This window comes from Schistocerca cancellata, chromosome 11 (assembly GCF_023864275.1).
Source record: "Schistocerca cancellata isolate TAMUIC-IGC-003103 chromosome 11, iqSchCanc2.1, whole genome shotgun sequence".
Classification (NCBI taxonomy): Eukaryota; Metazoa; Arthropoda; class Insecta; order Orthoptera; family Acrididae; genus Schistocerca; species Schistocerca cancellata.
Window position 1 is genome coordinate 131,008,359 of NC_064636.1, and position 21,825 is coordinate 131,030,183.

At 46.7% G+C, this 21,825-nt stretch overlaps 1 protein-coding gene across 1 annotated transcript; it reads right to left on the bottom strand.

Moving 5' to 3' along the window:
• Window positions 1–4,281: 4,281 nt before the first annotated feature.
• On the bottom strand, window positions 4,282–16,676 carry LOC126108336 (uncharacterized). The gene is made up of 5 exons (XM_049913552.1): window positions 16,151–16,676; window positions 15,633–16,075; window positions 10,953–11,538; window positions 9,861–10,140; window positions 4,282–9,818 (listed from the first exon to the last, which is right to left on the bottom strand). The coding sequence occupies exons 1-5, from the start codon at window positions 16,674–16,676 to the stop codon at window positions 8,303–8,305; spliced, it is 3,351 nt and encodes a 1,116-aa protein (XP_049769509.1). The 3' UTR covers window positions 4,282–8,302.
• Window positions 16,677–21,825: the final 5,149 nt, after the last annotated feature.

Genomic DNA, 21,825 nt, shown 5'->3' on the forward strand with positions numbered 1-21,825 from the left:
TCGATGAATTTCAATTGGTTTCACACCACGCAAATTCAGAAAACGAATGATTGCACGCTGTTCAAGTAAGGGAAACGTCGCCATTTTAAGTATTTAAAACAATTCTCATTCTCGCCACTGGCGGTAAAATTCCATCTGCCGTATGGTGCTGCCATCTCTGGGACGTATTGACAATGAACGTGGCCTCATTTTAAAAACAATGCGCATGTTCCTATCTGTTTCCAGTCCGGAGAAAAAATCGGAGGCCTTAGAACTTGAATGCACCTCGTATTTTCTGATGTTTAACACCTCAGAAATCAAATGGCTCTGAGCACTATGGAACTTAACTTCTGAGGTCATAAGTCCCCGAGAAGTCAGAACTACTTAAACCTAACTTACCTGAGGACATCACACGCATCCATGCCCGAGGCAGGTTTCGAACCTGCGACTGTAGCGGTCGCGCGGTTCTATACTGTAGTGCGTAGAACCGCTCGGCCACCCCGGCCGGGTGAACACCTCAAAAAACAATCATGTAGCACGAGTCACTGAACACTAGTTTCTCGTTTCTTTCGGAAAATTCCCCTCCTCTTATTCCATGTAATGACGCTACAACTGTCAGCTACATTGTGACCAACACCCCCTCTTGCTACATGACTAAATTTATGCCAGCCTTCACATGCTGGTGAATTTTTCTGCTTCTTACACTGTCCCTCAGATTTGTATGTACAGGGTTATTCTAAATGATGGAACCATTTTCAAAACTTCGTATTTATTCAGGTAGAAGGCCAAAATGAACAAGCTTTATACCAATGAAAACAGGAAGTTTCTAAGTTTTTCATCATGTTTGATATCAATTTAATAATTTGTAATTAAATAGTTTTTAATAATTAGATATGTGATTAATGTTCAATGTGGCCACCATTGGCAGCACAGCAAACAGACGTGGTAGCCAAACTCGTCCCACACGCGCGAAAGCGTATCTGCTGTTACTGAGCGCACGGCAGCAGTGATCCGGTTCCACAGATCTTTCAGAGTGGTCAGTAGAGACAGGACGCAACAGCTTGCTTCACACAAATCCATAAGAAATAGTGGCAGGGTGTGCGATCTGGAGATGTCGGTGGCCAGAAATGTGGAGCCAGGTCCTCAAGTCTCCTGCGACCGATCCAGCGCTGAGGAAGGGAGTCATTCAAAACGCCACGTACATCACAGTGCCAATGGGCTGGAGGTCCATCCTGTTGGAAAATGAAGTACTGGGAATCTTCCATTAACTTAAGGAGACAGCCATTGTTCCAACACGTCCAGCTATGTGATTCCTGTTACAGTTCTTTCCGCAAAGAAAAAAAAAAATGGTCCATAAACCTTCATACGAGTATGGCACAGAACGTGTTGATCTTCAGTGAGTTTCTTTCATGTTGCAATGGTGAATGTGGATTTTCCAAACCCCGTATGCGAACATTGTGTCTGTTGACTTTTCCATAAGATGGAACGCTGCTTCATCGCAAAAAATTACACGCTGTAGAAATGCATCATCCTCCATCTTTGCTAGCACACAACCACGATTCTCTTTGTCATTGGGGTTGAGAGCCTGGGCAAGATGTGATTGGTACGGCCTGTACAGCAAACGTCGTCTCAGAACTTCCCACACAGTTGGTTGGGATATTCCACGTCTGGACTGGCTCTATTGGTAGACTTACTGGGACTGTGCACAAAACTTTCTCGAATCTGTCGAACATCATCCTCTGACACACACGGTCGTCTTATGGTTTTTCCTTTGCCCACACTCCCGCAGTACGTTTAAATTGCTTAAACCAACGGCTAATGCTAATGGAAGTTGGTGGTTGAATACTGAATTTGGTACGAAATGCCCAGTGAACTGCAATTTGCGACTCACGTCTTCCGAACTCAAGAACGCAGAAAACTTTGTACTCCTCAGTCGCCACCTCACTGACAGTGAAACGGAATGATGGGCATATTCCGTGCGAACTCTACCGGCCGCTTCTGAAATCTTCTCAACCTGCCCACCAAACACCTGGAAACTTCCTCTTTTCATTTTGGATTTGTGCTTGAATACAAATTTTTGAAAATGGTTCCATTATTTAAAATAACTACTTGAATACATTCATTTTTTTTAAATGGCTCCATTTGGAAGAACCCTGTGCATTTACATTTTCTCACGACTATTTGAATTAAAGTTCAGCTGGTGACAACAATAGCAGGCCGATGCAGCCCCATCTATTGATGGTTTATGATGCCACCGCCGTCACTGTTAGGAATCTGCCGTCGCCAACATCAAGAAAACTCTGTTTATTTCGACTTTCAAATTTTGAACGACAGAGTGACTATGTACTAATGCTTGCTCATTTGTTACGTTCGTTCTGTATCATGACAACTAATGCTCGTTATATCGCATACGATTTACATTCCTTTTGTATAACGGGACAGTCCCCGTTTTGACTAATGATACAACTGTCATTGCACTGAAATTTTTCCCATTTTGTAAGACAGTTCTTTTGTTCTGCTTTCTATTCGCAAATTGAAATTAAGGTTATCTGTATTTTTAACGATTACGATATCCCACAATCGATAAATCGCACTCGGTTGAGGTCGACCAGTGTGTTGAAGTATTTACCTCTCTCATGGGACGTTGCTGTCTGGAGATTTTATTTCATTTTATTCTCTTCTGTTCTAGCCTAGTGTGCACATCATGTCAAGTTGGTTGCACACGGCACACGCCGTGCTTTCACTGCACGGCTGAAAATGTTAGTATTACTGTCATGCTCCAAAATTTGCCTCTAACGTGATGTAACTGCCGTCTTAATTCATGATGTTTGCACAACTCTATGGGGGATTTGTTACGAAAACTGTTGACAATGCTGGTAGTAAATAATTTAAATGTTTAACTACTACAGCTCTTATTTTTTGTTCAACTGCAGGTAACCTTATGTTCTTTTAAACAAAACCAATTGTGGTATACTAGAAAGTACAGAAGTAGTGGTTTCTTTTCTTTAATCATTGATAATGTACTTGTACCATTCAACTTCACCAGAACTGGAAAGGCGCTCAAGTAAAGAATGATGGCTTCATTTCCTTTTGGCCGATTTCAAGGAGCAAGTGTCAGTTACACCTGGTGTGTACTGGGAAACCGCCACCATAATAAGGTGAGCACAGAGCATTTCCAGATTGAAATTCTCCAATTTTGACAACTTTTTCTCAAACATCTTAAACCTACCTACTCCTCTGAACTATGTGTTGTTAATCACATTCCATATTCCAATGAAATGTGCTTTCCTTCTCTGTATCAAAGTAACCATCTAAAAATATACTGGATATCAATTTTTGGGACACTACAGTAAGTATTCAGTGTCTCTTACCAAATATTATTCCTGGAGCATAATATTGACACAGGTATATAAAACAATGGTGATTTCAGTATCTCTCTAATTTCTGCAAATTCCCATAAAGCACATAATTATAGTGTGTATTGGTGATATTAGTTCCATGGATATCAGGCTGTCGTCTGAGGCATGTTTCTGTGCATAAAATTGTATCTCTAAGTGTTGCAGACACCCTCACAGATTATGAATTCTTTGCTAGTTACTTTTTGAAACAAGACCCTAAAACCATAATGACCAAAAACAAATACAGGTGACAATATGCTACACTGTGTATTTAATAGTTTTTATGTTCACAAATGCACAACAAATCATAACAGCATACCGTTTACAAACTTTGTGTTATGTCATGTATATGATATGGGTGCATTAATTTTTTTGTGCTTAACATTATGTTCAAATCATATGGTTTTTGTGTTGTTTGTATGTATGTACATTAATGTATGTCAAGTGTAGCTGATTAATAACCCAAGGTTATGCGTTTGTATTTCCTAACCCTCCTAAACAGTCCATCCTATAGCTTCGTTACAAGTTACACATCATGCCTGCCCATTTGATTTCAGTTGATTTCATGTTGAAAATAGTGTTCCTAGAATTCTGACATTAAGTGAATACAGCAGACCATATTGTGCAGCTGCTGTTTGAACCATGTTCCCACTTGTGACATTTTTAGTTTCTTGTGGAATCGCAGTTTAACAGCTAGCTTTATCATGGAACTTCATAATTTATGAATCATGAGAGAGAAGAGAGACTATTCCATGTCTCTTGAGAAGGAGAACAAAACTACCCTACTGCACAGCTTTTTCCTCTGGTTTAAAGCAACAACACCAAGGTGGGAAAGGGTGAGAGACAGTTAAATAGACGTCACATTAGGCTGTACATATATATTTCTTTTTAAAAACATCACAATTACAAAAAAATGACAATATAATTATAACCATTAGGATTTCAAACATAAAAAATATCGTTTCACCATTAATGTATCTACTAAACATCTTCATTTCATTCTTGTATTGCTATAAAACTGAATTCCTCTTATTGTTTATTACTATTAAGATATGTCATCTTTGGATGCATCGAGGTAGAATAGCAGGTGACACACTTTGTGCCACAGAGGGGATGGGCCAAACAAAAAACCAAACAGCATGGGAATGTAGGATTTTATGTAAATTTCTGCGCAATCTCCTGTATGTGTGTGTGCGTATGGGGGGGGTCTGGAAATGACCTGCAATTCTCCAAGAAAAACCCATGGTGGATGGACCTGTCACCTTACTGAAAAATACACCAACAAAAATGAAGAAACCTAGCTGAAATACGAAATTCCTAAGCAAAAGGTCTGGACAATCAGAATTTGATACAAAGCAACTACTCAGAATCGCAGCACCGAGGAGCAAAAGAGGAGAGGTAAGTATGAATGATGGACACATGTTTTTTAAGCTATTTTCACGATCACACAAAGGTCGAATTTTAGTGAAATAAAGTTTCTGGAGCCTGTTAATGTTTCTTGTGTCTTTCCTGATGCAACTAGTATTGTACAGCAAGGTAGTTTTCGTTTCTATATGTAATATTTGAATGCTCATTTTCAGTTGAGCATTTTATTCGTCATAGTTCCAAAATAATGTGTCTGTTTGCATGCTACAAAACTAGTATAGTAGAAACAGGTATATGATGCCACTCCCAACTATTTGAAATTACTTGTCTACATCAAAAATAAGACACCAACATGTTCCGGTACAAGCTGAAAAATCAGTGCACAAATATATGTAATATTTACAGGCACTAGGAAGTTTATTTCATTAGTTGTACTGCAAGTTATGAAAATTTTTGAACAGCAGCTACGTGTCACATTCAAATTCATCTCCCCACTGTTGCTAGAAAAAATAGAATCTTGTCAGGGCCTCTTTATATGAAAAGAAATGAATCAGAACAGACTAATTCAGAAGCAGATAGGAGACCTGCCACCTCCCACCATAGCATTCCTCATGTTAATGCTGAAACTGCATAGACTATTTTCAGAGAACTGTATGTACTGGCTGAACATGACAGAAAGCCAATTGCTGAAAGGTGAACGGGAAGGGGTAGCTATGCACAGCCAGCCTGATTACCTGACCTGTTCACAAAACATGCTTCTGGACAAGAGATCAGGTCAGAACAAAACCATCTAACATTTGTGAGGTCATGTCTTCATCTGCTTGACAAAACTGTTTAAGTGAAACAATGATTTTAAATGTGGACACCACCCTGTGCACTGAAATATACCATCACTGACACTCTTTGTTCCTGAATTAGTGTTAAAAGTTCATACTCCTCTACTGAAATATATCTTTAAAGTCTTGCAAGCGAATTCAGGAGGTTAAGCAGACCACATTCCTTTGAAATGATTACCCTACCACCCTCTGGCCTTCAAAGAAGTGTGTATTGATTGTTCAATTCAGACAATTATGTGGAGAGAGGCTGATCTGACATTACAGCACCATGAGCTGGGGCAGCAATTCAACTAATTTGAATTTATAGGATGGAGAACCAGACTAAATACTAATATCAATTAAAATAAAGATCCAAAAGACAGTTTAGAATTACTAAGGAAGTGATCAGTTTGTTGTTGAAATTTAGTCAGCAAAGCTTCTCTAACTGTGCACTCATTCATGTTCAAAGCATTGAGGACCTTCGCATTTCCTTGGCCCAGTAATCCTTTTCCAGGTGTAAAAACACATTACTGATAAACTTATTAAGAAATCTTAAGGAAACAGAGAAAAACTGTCACTAAACTCTGTACTTTTATTGATAAACCCTCTATTTTTAATGCTATGTACAACAATAAAAATTACAAATAAAATCCCTGATGTTCTTCAGGAACCTTGTGTCTTTAATATAGAAATGGAAAATAATCTCAATTTATAATTAATAAACAATTTTAATCGTAAATACCTGGGAGGAAGTAAGTACTCACCAGGTCAATATATTCTCTAATTTTCTCCCCCACTGGTATATTGGCACAAAAGCCTTTTTCATAAGTCTCAATAATAAAGACCCTATAAAATGAGTATAAAACTGTGACTGGTATAATTCTGACAATAAACACGACATAGGAACAATACACAATGGAAGCTGGGCACCCGTCCACAAATGTCATTGTGGACGACAGCTCTGAACTAGTGTGGGTCAATTAATCAACAGGCAGGGGCTCTTCCTAACTGTGCAAACTTGTTCTCAACCCAGATCACTAGATCACACAATGAAACTTTTTCCCACCCTTCAGCCCAGAACAAAGCTCTGCCGTCATCAAAGCATCTATCACGGAAAACATTGCCAATCAGTCCAAACTACTAACAAGAAAGGAGGACTCTACTACAAGCTGATACTGGCCAGGAACAACCCACAAAACTGTCAACAAGCCTCTCAATGAAGCAGGAAACAATGTCACTCTTTGTAAAAAATATATATACTAACAATAAACAGAATTATACTAAAACTATCAATATTGTCCAACTGCAGAATTTACATCAGCATAAATTACAAAACAGTACCTCCTGTGAAGGATATTATAATAATAATGTGACCCCAGGTAAATAGGGGAACATGCTAAAAAATAAATTATTTCTCAAAAATGTGTGTATCCATAGCAACAGAACAATAGTAATAAAATTATTTCACACAATTCTTAACAAAAAAGGAAAAATTTGTACAGGTGGAATGTATACACCTACTGTTATTTCTTTAAAAAAAGCATAGAGTCAGAAGTTAGCTTTAAAACAAGCTTGTAAAGTGTGTGTTTTCTGCCTGAACTCCTTATACTTATTAGGAAAATCTCATGTACAGGAACAATAGAAAACTCACTATAGAGTTACCATTACTTCATATAGTTGTCACAGTTGCACAAGTTCATAGTCTAAGTCAAGATTCTGTCCTCGACACGTCTGGTTGCATCACAAAATAATCTGTCACTGGTCGCACGCTCACACACACACACACACACACACACACACACACACACACACACACACACACACACATACATACACACACACACACAAAGATTTTATCAGAATGGAAAGGGCACCAGCAATATTGTTTGTGAGTCATCACTTTTGTATCTATTTGATTAATTTCACAACTGTCTTCAAGATACAGAGTAATACACTTTCCTAGTTGAGCAAGAAAAACGGTATGTTCACAATCTATTATGCCACTGGGGGATTAACCACATACCTGACAGATGTTTTCTCTCAATTTATAGCATAGATCGTACAAACTAAGGTAACGCAATGTCCCACCTGAGTAGCAGACACTATTTACAATTGTATCGGCTGAACAGATGAGGTGAAATCAATTTATCCACAGCAAGCAGAAAATGCTGTTGTCAGTATGTAACTCCTCATGAAGCAAGGAACATACTGGCTTGTGAGCAAGCCGGATCAAAATCTAGAGTTTAAGTATAACCTTGCCCATGCTTAAGTGGAACATTAGTTTCCACACCAGTGTGCAGAATCTTCCTCAGACATAAGAGCCCTACAGGCAGTAAAGTTACTAGAAGGATATATCTCCTCACATATCAAAGTAGATGCTGTTCCATCAGAGAAAAAAAAAAAAAAAAAAAAAAAAAAAAAAAAGAAAAAACCACTTGTGCAGTTTTATACTTTTGCACATCTGATCACAGCAGGATTTTTGCAACAACCTTGCAATCTATGTAGACAAATCCATTACTACGCAGGATGCACGTTGACGATAATGAACACAAGCTAATTTACAATGTCCAAGACCGTAATCCACTTTCATACACGTTAAAAGCTTCAGAATACCTTTGTGTTCAAGGTAATCTAGCTCCCAAATATTGTGGGGTCAGAGGCAGACAGCCCTCATCATACACCCAATGTCCGATACCTGTAGTCCCAGGTAAATGTAGTCTACGCGCGGGTGTCTGCTCTTTAGATTTATTGTGCTGCAACCACAACCTGACCATAGCGCCGTGGAGACACACCTTGAGCTGCTCCAGGGACTCTGCGCCAGTGTGTCTCACAGTGCTTGAGCATGTGGTCCTTGCGGATAAAGCCCTTTCCACACACGTGGCACGCATACGGCTTGTCACCTGTGTGGATGCACATGTGGCGGCGCAGGTCGGTCTTGTGATTAAACTGCTTCGGGCACAATTCACACTTGTACGGTTTATCCCCAGCATGCTTGGAACAGTGCCCCTGGTACAGGTCGTCTGTGGCAAAGCGCTTGCCACACCGATTGCACTTGAAAGGCTTGTGACCCGAGTGAAACGACTTGTTGTGCTGGGTGAGGTAGCACGCCTTGTTGAAAACCTTACGGCATTCGAAACACTTGTGCTGGGGGCCACCGGACACTGTGGAGTGGGCGAAGGACCCCGAAGCACCGGAGCGAGCAGAAGAGTCCAGTGCAGGTGGCGTCGTGGAGTCGGCCGTGCCACTGACCGTTTCGGGCCGCCGTTGTCTCGGCGGTGCGCTCCTCGCCAGGGGTGGCGTCGGGGCACTGACCGGGTTCCGCTCACCGATGGCTTCCAGTGCTGCCACAGAAGGTGCAGCTGTCAGCATCAGGAGCAGTGGCTGTGGCTCCAACTGTTGGCTGTCCGCTTCTTCCACAGTAGAACAAGGTGTCTGTACCGGTGACGGTAGGTCGCACCCTAACTCCTGCTTAAGGTTGAACCCTACCTGAGGAAGTTCTGCAGGGCTTCTCACCTCTCGCTCGTAACCCAACTCCTCCTTGAGGTCGAAATCTCCCCGAGGTAGTTCCAGAGGGCTCGTCACTTCCTCAGACTCGAACTTTATCTCACTGCCCAGGTCGGGAACTATCGCGTCTGTGACATACTTGTGCTCGTCGTACGGTGTCTCGAGCAAGTCCAGCTGGCACCCACTAGATGTGATGCCAGAGAAGGAGGTACCGACCTTCCCTGCAGTCGAGTCGTCCAAGTCGCCGTTATCGCCGTCGATGTCAGCACCGATGTCGTCGGCACTGGCAGTAACGGTGGTGGTTTCGGTCCCCCCCACGTTCCCTTCAGCTCCTACCAGCTGCCCGAAGGATGTAGGCTGGTGGTGGAGCTGTGCAAAGCCAGGCAGTGAGAACAACCCGTCAAAGGGGTGGTACTGCCGCAGGCCTTCCAGGTCACTGCTACCAGAAGGGAGGCCTGAAGAAGCCAGGCTCTGCCCCCGAGCCAGCGGGATCAGCGTCGGCACTGGTCCGGCGGCGCTCAGGCTCGAAGAAACGTGGGGGGTGTTCGCGTTTGGGTGATGCTGTGCCAGATGGGGGTACAGCTGTTGCTGAAGAAGGTGCTGCTGCTGTTGCTGGTACAGCTGCTGCTGTGTCTGTTGTTGTTGGGAATGCTGAGGTATGTCGAGTCCACAACCATTGCTGTGGGGTTTGTAGAACTGGTCCGTCCCTAGCCCCGGCACCACTTGCTGTTGCGATTGCTGCTGCTGCTGCTGCTGCTGCTGCTGCGGCTGTTGTTGTTGTTGTTGTTGTTGTTGTTGCTGCTGCTGCTGCTGCTGCTGGAAGGTATGCAACTGGTGTGGGAAGAGTGTAAGACCCGCCCCTCCACCAGCCACTGGGGGTGGTTGTCCTAGTAGTTGAGGGGGCGGTGCCTGCTGTTGCTGCTGAAGAGGTGACACCTGAGCTAATGCTGGAGCCGGTGGTGGCTGCTGCTGGGGTGTGATGCGCCCACCACCACTGCTGCTGCCAAAGGAATCGTCACCGCCTCCGGGGCTGGGGGCAGATGCCGGAGAGGACGCAGCTGAGCGGTGGTTGGTTGTACCTGCGGGCACAATCACATATTTTCTGAGGGGCCTAATACTGGAAATCTACCAGTCTGCTAAGGCCTGGTTGGATCATTTGACACAAGTTACAAGGGCTAGGCATTATGATTGGTATTTATTTCACAAAGTGGAATCCTATTTCTGAGCAGTGGGTATGCAATCCTGATGCAGTGGAATGGTTTGGATCAGAACTTTAACTAGCTCTACAATAACACGAAATCAAGTCACAGCAAGAATACTGGAAATTGTCATGGCTGAATATACATTTATTTAAACATTTGTACAATGCAAAAAGAAACACAAACACATATACACAGACACGCGTGTTTCTCTGTGTCGAAATGTGAGTCTATGCAGGTGTGCAGGGAAACGATAGCCAACAAAGTCAAGGACGGTGCTTCTGTTTCTTCCCGAGATCGATATGAATGGATCGTGTGGAACACTGCTTCACAATATCTGGGGGAGTTGCTACTGCTGCAAAACTGCAGAACAACCAGGAATTTAGAATGCCAATGATGAATAATCAATCTAGTAATAGAAGGATTGTGCAATGCCACACTACTACTCACTTCTAAGTGTCAAAGTCTACCAACTATCTACGACAAAAGAAGACCCGCGACAGCTCGTGTTGGAAAGTTTCGAGTGACAAGGATTGCTATCAGAACAGGTGAAGATATAGTCATCTGGAAGTGTGACAACACAGACGTGCCCACTCTCCTTTACGATCATTCGGATGATGGTGTGTCTACCACCAGCCTCTTAGCAAACCGAACCACATTCACCCAAGAACCACCCGTACGGCCGTACTCACCAGAAGCCGCTGCAGGATCAGGCTGCCCACTCTGCTTGACAGCATTCTTATGCAGTGTGGTGTTGTAGTGGCGCTTGAGGTGTCCCGAACTGGTGAACCACTTGTTGCATGCCGAGCAGTTGTACGTCTTAGGGCGGCGCAGTTCGTTCGCCTTCCAACTGCCGGAGGCCGCCGCAGGGGAGGAGGCGGTAGCAGCTGCCGGGGGTGTAGGTGCACCGTGGGAGGTAGGCGGAACTGTCCCCAGAGGACTCCCCGGTGGCGGCTGGTGAGGCTGTTGGAAGAGCTGCTGGTGATGTGCCAGCTGGTGCTGTGCTTGGTGCTGGTGCTGTTGCTGGTGGTGGTGCTGCTGCTGCTGCTGCAGCTCGAGGTAGTGGTGCGGCTGGAAGAAGGTGAGCTGTTGCTGTTGCAGTGGGAACTGCGGGTGGCCGTGCCCGTGCACGTCCATCATCACCAACTGCTGCTGCTGCTGGTGGTGCTGCTGGTGTGGCATGTGGTGCAGCAGCTGCGTGTGGTGTGCGCCACCCCAGAGGGAGCCGGGGTGCAGCCCGTGAACCCCGTGGGGAGCGTCTCCCTCGTACACGTGCACCTGAAAGGTCTCCTACAATTAGATTACAATTACTACCGTGGGGGCTATTCGTGCTGTAACCGTTAGCTGACTACTGAAAGTTAACAAATGACCATAGAGACAGATTATACTAAGGAAATAATTTCCGGAAAAGCAGAAACTGCTAACAACCAATCCGAAATAAGTGTTTCTGAGGACTTTGCCTAGATAAATTTTGGGTGAAACCCTATGCTTGACTACAAGCAACCAGAATCAAATGGCTGTAGACTGAATCACTTATTCAAAGATAAACAGACACTAACTGAAGATCATAACAACAACAATTAAAACACGAATATATGAGGCAGGAAAGAACTTACTGTCACGAAAGCTGAGTGATTAAATAGCATTACATACCAGGACATGAATTGCACACACTGCCATCGTAATTTCCTGTTATGATTTTGAAACCTTGCTACCAGAGGTTATCTTATTATGTATTATGTAGGGATGGGAAAACAACACTGGGAAAAGAAGTGGGTAGAGGGCTGTGGACTATCCTGACAGTGGCCTTGTCCCCATTATCTTCACTGTGTCAGACAGCTAAGGCCGTGGTAATTTCCTGGACTCGGGAAGATAGGAGGCTTGAATCACCACCTGGCAATCCATGAAGAGTAGTGACTGACAATATTGTTTAAATTTTCCGATACCAGGGCTGTTCGTAAATCAACTCTTAATCAGCTGCTAAAAATAAAAAAAAAGTGCTTGTGTATTCACATTGCTTGCATAGCTCGAAACGATAGTTTGAAGCTGGTATTGTATCCATCAGCTACCTGTTGACTTTTGTGAGTAAGAAACAAATAGCTGTAATTGACAATTTAAGTCTCCCCCACTTCTGAGGGGTGTTCTGTCATTCGATTCCCACACACAGGAAGAACCAAATTGTCATCAAAATTCACCATTGATTGTGCCTTTTGTAAGGCGATGCAGCTCAGAGAGACGGTTATGTAAGGGAGTGATGGAGAAAATTTTAGGCTAGTTGTACAAGTTTTCGTGATGAAAATGGTCAAGACAGACATTCAGATGTGACGAGTTCCACGATTGCTCACGTTTGATCAAAAAGGGAGTCGTGTGAAGTGTTGCAAGGATGGTTTGCAGCTGTTCAGGAAGAATCCGTAGGACTTTGTCATTTCGTCACTGTGGATGAAACATGGATACATTACTGTACTCCTGAGGCCAAAGAACAATCTAACAAATGGGTTGCCCAGGGAGAATCTGCACCAAAAAAGCCGAAGACCATTCCTTCGACCGGAAAGGTTATGGCAACTCTGTTTTGGGATTATCTGCACAACTCTCTTTTGGGATTCGCAAAGGATTAACCTCATCGATTATCTGCAGAAGGGTAAAACTCTTACTGGTGCATATTATTCATCGTTATAGCACCGTCTGAAAACCGAGCTGCAAGAAAAACGCCGGCGATTGGACCGCAAAAAAGTCCTTTTCCATCACGACAATACACAAGCACACACTTCAGCAGTTGTGTGTCGCAAAATTAATGGAAACAGGATTACAACTCGTTTCATATCTCCCACCCCCCCCTATTCCCCAGTCTTTCAATTCCGGAAGGAGACGGTAATATCCAGTACAATTGCATTGGATACCCACAGAAGGTTGATTTACATGGGGGTTCAACAGGCTAAAGCCAGTCATACTGCTGGGTCACCACCCACCACCGACAAGGAGGGGGCGACATCCATGAACGACAGGTCAGAATCTGGTGGCAAAGCCGTGGATGGGACCTCTGGTGACATCAGAGGCTCTTTGTCCCGGAACTTATGTTTCTTCTTCTTTTCTGGTTGATATCGAGGAGGTTTGTGTGGCACAAAGGAGCCACAAGCAAGATCGGGAACAGAAAGAGATTGGGCGACCTGCGGGCCGACAGACCTCGGCTCTCGCGGTCGTCGCGTGGCAGCAGACCTTTGGCCTGGAAGGTGCATCCCGGGAGAGGCGCCCTGGACTGGCAGACGCCGAAGGAGTGGGACACTTCTCCGGCTGGGGAGGGGGACCAGCGCCCAAGAGAAGGTGTGGGTGCCGCAGGGGAGGGGGGGGGGTAGGAGAGGGATCCGGGACTGGGGTAAGGAAGGGGGAGGAAGGGGTGAAGATGTAACTGAAGCGTAACTAGACGTCATGGACACAAGGTGAAGACTTGTATACTTCTTACGAGCCTGTATGTGGGTTAAATGATCGAGGGACTTATATTCCTGTATCTTCTTTTCTTTCTTATATACTGGATAATCCGGTGAACATCGAGAATGATTGGCATGACAATACACACACAGGAGGGGGAACACAGGGACGCCGCCCATGGAGTGGATGTCCACAGTCACCACAGAGAAGGGTCTGCGAACAGCGGGAAGACGTGTCCAAAACGCAAACACTTAAAACACTTCATATGATAAACTGTAATCTTTACTTTCTCAGGGAGGGTATCCCTTCAAAGGCCAGGATGAAGGCACCAGTATCAATGCAATTGTCCTTAGGACCCTTCTGAACACGTCGAACAAAGTGAACACCCCGCCATCCGAGATTGTCCCGAAGTTCATCATCAGTTTGAAGGATGAGGATGCTGTGAAAAATCACACCTTGAACCATATTTAGGGACTGGTGGGGGGTAACGGACACAGGAATTGTGCCAAGATGGGTACAGGCACAACTGGCTGCAGATTGGGCAGCTGAAGCAGTTTTTATCAGCAACGAACCCGACCGCATCTTGCTCAGGGAGGCCACTCGGCCAAACTTGTCCTCAATGTGTTCCACAAGGAATAAAGGTTTGCTATTGGTGAAAGTATCCCCATCAGTCCGGGAGCAAACCAGATAGCGGGGGGGAAAGGTTTTGCCCCTAGCCGACGGGACTGACCTCCTTCCCAGGGGGTAGCCACGGAAGGAAAAGCTGAAGGGGTAAGAGAAACAGCACTAGAAGAAGCAGTTCCACGCAGAGAGACGGCCACAGAAGAACGGCCAGAGTTCTGGACCCGTATTCATTTCATTTGCATAGCGTCCACCCCGATACCACCCACTCTGATCAGGGGCTCTCCTCACGGGCGCCACCCAGCCACAGCCACCTGGCACGGCGGCCACCGCCGGGAGTTCTGATGCTCCAGGATGACGAGCAACCACTTCGAGGCATGCATGAGGTCACAGCTCAGGTATCAGAAGTGTGATCCCTGCGTGTTCAGGGGGCTCAACCAAAAGGGTACTAGCGACCCCACCACACAGGCTGGCCACCGTGCTGGCTATGCATCCTAGCATCAGACAACGACGCGACAGAAAAGGTGGAATGAACTGGGCGGGCACATGTTGGAGACACTAGGTAAGGTGCTCTTCCCCAAATCCCTCACACTACGGAGGAGAAATTTAGTCGTCGGGGTCAAACCCCAGAGGGGGACCAGGGAGTGCCAAAAGGTCATGGTGATTACACAACAAAGCTAAATTGCAAAACCAACAGAACCAGGAGGATAGCGGGGGCCAACATAAGCAAGGACCCCAAGAGAGGGAGAGGAGAGGGCTAGGGGGAAAGAGCAAGGAGGGGAAGGGGAAGGAAATGCAGCGCCAGACAGAAGGAAGGCTGCAATAGCTCGGGGCACTGTGCTGACCACACATGTATCCACAAAAGAGTTGTAGACCTCCTGGGAAGATGAGGAGGTATTGATAGAATTGGAGAGAAGAGAAATTTGCGGCACAACTTGACTAGAAAAAGGGATTGGTTGGTAGGACATGTTCGGAGGCATTAAGGGATCACCAATATAGTATCGGAGGGCAGCATGGAAGGTAAAAATCTTAGAGGGAGAGCAAGGGACGAATACACTAAGCAGATTCAGAGGGATGAAGGTTGCAGTAGTTTCTCGGAGATGAGAGGCTCGCACAGGATAGGGTAGCACAGAGTTGCATGAAACCAGTCTCTGGACCGAAGACCGCAACGAGTCACATCGGCAACCAGTGTGCGAGACTCGAGGATGGTTTGAGGGGCCGAGAGAAGAGGGAAAACCGACCTGAGAAAGGACAACCTGTAGCCCCATACGCGATACCGTGCATAATGGAACTTTTATAGTAGAGATGTAGAGGCTGACGGTACACACCTTGTGAGAGTCCAGGTCGAGGATCTCTGCCGTGGCCTCCTCCTCCGTCTTGGCGGGCCTCGGCGACGCCTCACGAGCGCGCCGCTCCACGTCGGTAGGCGAAGGCTGCGGGGCCGGCGACGCCGACGCAGACGCCGAGGACGTCGAGGCCGGGCCGCCGTTGGCGGGCACCGCGGGGCCGGCCACGGACGGCGTGGGCGGGTGCGCCGAGGCCACGTGGTCGGCCAGCGCGCGGTCGCTCTCGCACACGTGGCCGCAGCGCTCGCACTGCGCCGGCGACGAGGGCGGCGGCGGCCTCGCCTGCGCCGGGGGCGTGCCCGCCTGCGGGGGCGGCGCGTGCTGGCGGTACGGGTGGAAGCGCAGTCCGGAGCCGGACGGAGGAGTCGAGGACGACACGCCCACTTCTCCACCGCCCGGCACGAAGTGGTCCGGACCCGGGGAAGCTTGGTGGTGGTGGTGGTGGTGCTGCTGCTGCTGCTGTTGTTGTTGGAGTTGCAGCTGGTGGTGGTAGACGGGGCCCTCCTGCTGCTGCTGCTGCTGGTGAGGCAGCCCGGGGAACAGGGACCCGCTGCCGCCAGAGAAGGCGGGGTGCAGTGCCGGGTGGAAGGCTCCGCCGACCGAGGACGGCGACTGCGCGGGCACGAAGCCGAACTGAGATGCCGCCGAGGGCTCGAAGGGCGAAGGCGCGCCCTGCTGGGCGTAGTAGCCCCCGGAGGGCGGCCTCGGCGGCCCGGGTCCGGGGGATCCCTTGCTCTCCTCCGGCGACGACGACTGCTGCTGCTGCTGCTGCTGCTGCTGCTGCTGCGCGGGCCTCCGCCGCCGGCTGTTGGCCGACGTGCCGGCGTGGTGCTGGTGGTGGTTGTTGTTGGCCTCCTCCCCGCCCCCGGCCGCGGGGACGCCCCTGGCGGCGGCGGTCGCCGTGGTGGCCCACTTGCTGAGCAGGTTCTCCTTGTGGTAGTGCAGGTGGACGTCCAGCGACTTGACGCTGTCGAAGTAGAGGCCGCAGTCCTTGCAGTGGTTGGCCGGGCCGCCGGCGGACGCCATGGCCGCGCCGTGCGCCGCCATAGCCGCGTGCTCGCCGGGCTCTGCTACACTGCCACGGAGAAACGGCGACCACTCCCGAACACAAAAGTCGAACTAAAAAACGGGAGAAAAGGGGGGAAACAAAAAAACGCCCGGCACTAAGTGTGCCCAGCGAACTAAAAAAAGTAAAAGAAAGTCAGTGGAGACTGGTCTTTCTGCGCTTCATGCTCGTCGCACTAGGGCACTCGCTTCCTGCGGCGCAGTGACGTCCAGTGGGTGACACGAACGGCGCGCCTCATGGCCGACACTCTGCGTCAGGCGGCGCAGCTCCGGCAGCTGTGCGGGGCTCTCGCGACTCCGCACCGGGATGCGCCAGCTCGGGCTCCCATGTCCTGCGGGCCAAACACAGTCCGTTAGTTCAGGGGCGGGCAGGAATTCTGCACGTGTGCGGTGCACATGCACGTGTGCAGTTAACAGGTATTCTGCGTGCACACAGGGGCAAGCTGGCCACCCGCTTCTCACCCTTCCCCACCATACCGTCTCTCCGCTTCTTCCTCTGTAATGCGTTTTGTTTCCTGGCCTGCTTCATTAAATGAAGGAATAAGGTTAGTAGGAGTACTTGACGGAAATCATGGTTTGAAAGAGTACCTATTAACTACGATACGTTTTATTTAATTATCACAGGTGGAGTTCACAATACGTTTAATGTCTGGAACAAAATTTCTACATACAGACAAACGCAAACAGTTACGTAAATTTTCATTACTGATATTTGCTCTTAACGGAGACTTATTAATTTTCATAACAGAAAAAAATCTCTCACAAAAGTATGTCGAGCCCAACATTGACTATCTTCATGGCTTCACGATGGAGACGAGGAAACTCTTGGTGTGGAAAGTCGTGATAAAAATCTGTTACACGTCTTGCCAAAAGGAACTTGTCTCTCAGACGAGAATTACACTGTAGATCTATTAATTCCATTTGCAAACTGAGATGAATATCATCTACAGAAACCAGATTCTCTCGAGAACCATTCAAAACCTTGGGATAAGTAAGATATATCCACAAATCGCTTGAGAAATTCCTCTTTTATTGCACTAAGAACGGCAACATACTAAAATTTATTATAATGGCGTTCAATATTAAACTTCCGCTCACCAGCGACAATACTGTCACATATTATGCATTTCCAATTTTCACGTTTTTCCACAGAGAACAAATGATTCTCCCATTCCTTTTTAAAAGATAGCAAATCTCCACGTCTCCGTTTCCTTGTGTTCACTCTGCATTTTCCGGTTCTTGAAATACAGCGTTCACTACGTAGTGGTCGCTTGGCTTCAACGTGCGCAGCTTAGCCTGGTACTACACTGCCGCAACCTGCAGGCTGTCGGCACTGTCCCGTTCGACGACTGCACGCGAGCAGCACACGTGCAGCGCTGTGTGCTCATGAGCCGCGTGCAGCGTTTGCCCGGCCTGCGTTAGTCGATCCACTACCAGCTGTGCAAGTACGAAGCCGGAATTCCCCTACAGGTGGTGCTACCTCGTGAGACCGCATCTGCAGCGCCATCCGCTGTCGACGAATGTCGAGACAGAGCAACCCGAGATCTACAGATCCCGGCTAGCTGCGCAGTCTAACGCGGTGCTTCCCGAGCGGGAAGACCTGCCGGTCTGCGGCACGAATCCGCCCGGCGGGTTAGTTCAAAATGGTTCAAATGGCTCTGAGCACTACGGGACTTAACTTCTAAGGTCATCAGTCCCCTAGAACTTAGAACTACTTAAACCTAACTAACCTAAGGACATCACACACATCCATGCCCGAGGCAGGATTCGAACCTGCGACCGTAGCGGCCGCGCGGTTCCAGACTGTAGCGCCTTTAACCGCTCGGCCACCACGGCCGGCGGCGGGTTAGTGTCGACGTCCGTTGTGCAGGCCAGCCCGTGGATGGTTCTTAAGGCGTTTTTACATCTCGGCTACCCTTATTGCGCCTCAGTTACACCGTGTCGGCGATTTCTCCACAAACACTGTTTCCACGTCCGTGTACACCACAATTATTGTAAGACGCAAGCATTTAGGGTTACATTCGTCCGTTATTAAAGGCTTCTTGGGCGGGAGGGGGGTCCACTTGGAACCGAAACCGCACAATAACCCTAGGTTCAGTGTGGGGTGGCGGTGGGGTCGGGTGGGTGAACTGCTGTAGCCTGTTGGGTTGTGAACCACTGAGGGCTACGGCGGGACGAAGCTTCTCCGCCGTTTCCAAGTCTCCAGTTTCACATATAGAACCCAAGTTCCACACATCGGTATCTGCTTCAAACCTGTAATCGTGTCAAGTTTTTAGCCTACGAACTACGACTTGCGGACAGCATTGGTCTTCTGTTGTCATCTGAACAAAACTGCTGAAGAACCGCATCCAATGCTTCTCTAAGCTTTCGTCTAACATGCTGTTGGGAAAACAGTCTTTCGAGTGGTTCGAAATGTTCAAAAGTGGCGATTTTCACGTGATGCACGACGAGCACGGGAAACCGCCGAAAAAGTTCGAAGACAACGATTTGCACGCCTTACTGGATGAAGGCGATGCTCAAACTCAACATGAACGCGCGAAACAATTGAATGTGACGCAGGAAGCCGTTCCTCTTCGGTTGAAAGCTATGGGAAAGGTGCAGAAAGTGGAGAAAATGTGTTCCACGTGAACTAAAACGAAGACGCCAGGCAAATCTGAATACCACTTGTGAAATGCTACCCGGCACATAACAAAACAAACTCGTTTCTACATCGAATAGCGAAAGGTGATGAAAAAATGGATACATATTAAGAATCCTAAGCGTCCTAAATCGTGGGTGAATCCAGGCAAACCATCGACATCCACTGCAAGACAAAATTGCATTGGAAAGAAGACAAATATCGTGTTTGGTGGGATCATAAGGGTCTCGTCTACTATGAGCTGTTAAAACCTGGTGAAACTGTGAACACTGATCGCTACCAACAGCAAGAAGATCGATTTATATCAGATCAGGGAAACAATGGAGGCGTTCAGCTGGGAAATACTAGGGCATGCGGCCTACTCTCCAGACTGGGCTGGTGCGGTTATCATCTACTTGCATCACTGGCATACGCTATCGTGAACGGCGCTTGTTTGTACGAGAATGGCTCGCTGACTGTTTCACTTCAGAAGACGAACTGCTCTTTTAGCGTGGAATTTATAACACGGCCGAGAGGTGAGAGAAATGTATACATACCAATGGAGATTATTTCGAATAAAATACTGTTTATTACCTTCAATAAACAGACGTGTAATTTTATTGCAACCAAATTCCCGTTTCATACTTCTACACCTGGTACGAACACGAGTACACACAATACGCTACAGCAGTCCATTACCAGTAATATCCAACCCTCTCTGACCGATATGTTACACCAGTATACTCTCCAGATTCTTTGAAGGGCGGAACTTGTACGTATGGAACAGCTTGATACTTCCGCTTGCTTTACAGATGAGTTGACACGTGACCTGTTTGACATTAAACACGTAATCGAAGGGTCAGTAAGGTTTCAAACTGCGTTTAGTTCGTTGCAATTCACTACATGGTTTCATTCTACGGACGTTAAAGTAACCTCTGGCGTGCCACAGGGGAGTGTTATGGGACCATTGCTTTTCACAATATATATAAATGACCTAGTAGATGGTGTCGGAAGTTCCATGCGGCTTTTCGCGGATGATGCTGTAATATACAGAGAAGTTGCAGCATTAGAAAATTGTAGTGGGTCTAGGGAAAGCCATAACAAAGCAGCTAAACTGCCTTGTGGAATAAGGAAGAATACGAAGGTGAGAATATTTGTGCAGAATACTACTGGCCGGAAACACAGGTTCTAAAAAAAGTATCATACAAAGCGCTTTTGTAGTACCGCTGTTCGGCAAGAATAAGAGATAAAATAATGTCAAGAGAAGAATGGTAACAAAGGTCTTTCTCTAATGCGATGTATTTCATCTCCATGCGGTTACTGGCCGAGGAGCATCCACAAATAGCTTGGCAATTGGATACAGACAGACCGACGACAAGAAAAATGTAGGTAACTAGAGGTGCCACGACTAGATGCTCACAAAATGAGAAATTAGTGGCACTTACGACGCGACACGTCGCCCTATCTACAGTAAACAAACTCGCCCCATACGTGAACAAACACGTGGAAACGGAAAAGGTGTTCCAGCCATGACGAAAACCTTGAGAACTACCGAAATGTGGGCAGACTTGCTGAGTTGGTAAATGTAATTATCACCTATATGTACAATGTCAGTTTACTCAAAACATGGGGTCTTGGCACACTGTCGGTACCTACGCAAGAGGCGGTAACACTTAGCCACACACCTGATCCATTAGTATTAAAAGATGAGCGAACCTCCCCTCGAAAATAACAGTAGTTCTAATCAACGAACGTGGCCTTTCTCAGCCCACAGTAATAGGATCCAGCCATTAGCGCCGACAGGATTACTATTACGGGCGGGCAAAGGAAAGGCATTAACTCCAGCAACGTAAAAAAATGTTAAATTCAAGTAACAAACTATTTTACAAGCAACCCCCACCCCCCGACGCCAAGGAATCTAACTCAAACGGATAAAACAGCTTGAAACTTCACAAATGCTTTACTGAAAATGGCTCTGAGCACTATGTGACTCAACATCTTAGGTCATAAGTCCCCTAGAACTTAGAACTCCTTAAACCTAACTAACCTAAGGACATCACACACACCCATGCCCGAGGCAGGATTCGAACCTGCGACCGTAGCAGTCCCGCGGTTCCGGACTGCAGCGCCAGAACCCCTAGACCACCGCGGCCGGCAAATACTTTACTGAGTTAAGCACGTAAATCATTTATGGTAGAAGACGCAAAGCCGTAATCACGAGTCTATTGCCTTTATTAGTCTCGCATTGTCCGCTGTATGAGTAAACCAGGCAGCCTGCGCTACGATGCTCAAGAACATGCGAAGTAACAACAGTTTGTAACGAACTGTCTTTTCGATTTAGAAATCAAAGGCAAATTGTACATAATATGTTCCACCACAGGTAATTGAAATTCAGTATAATATGTGGGACAGTTCGTAGAAACAACGTTTCGCGAGAGTTCTATCAAGGTGTATGTTACTAATGAACTACATCTCTTCTCAGTACTAGCAGGA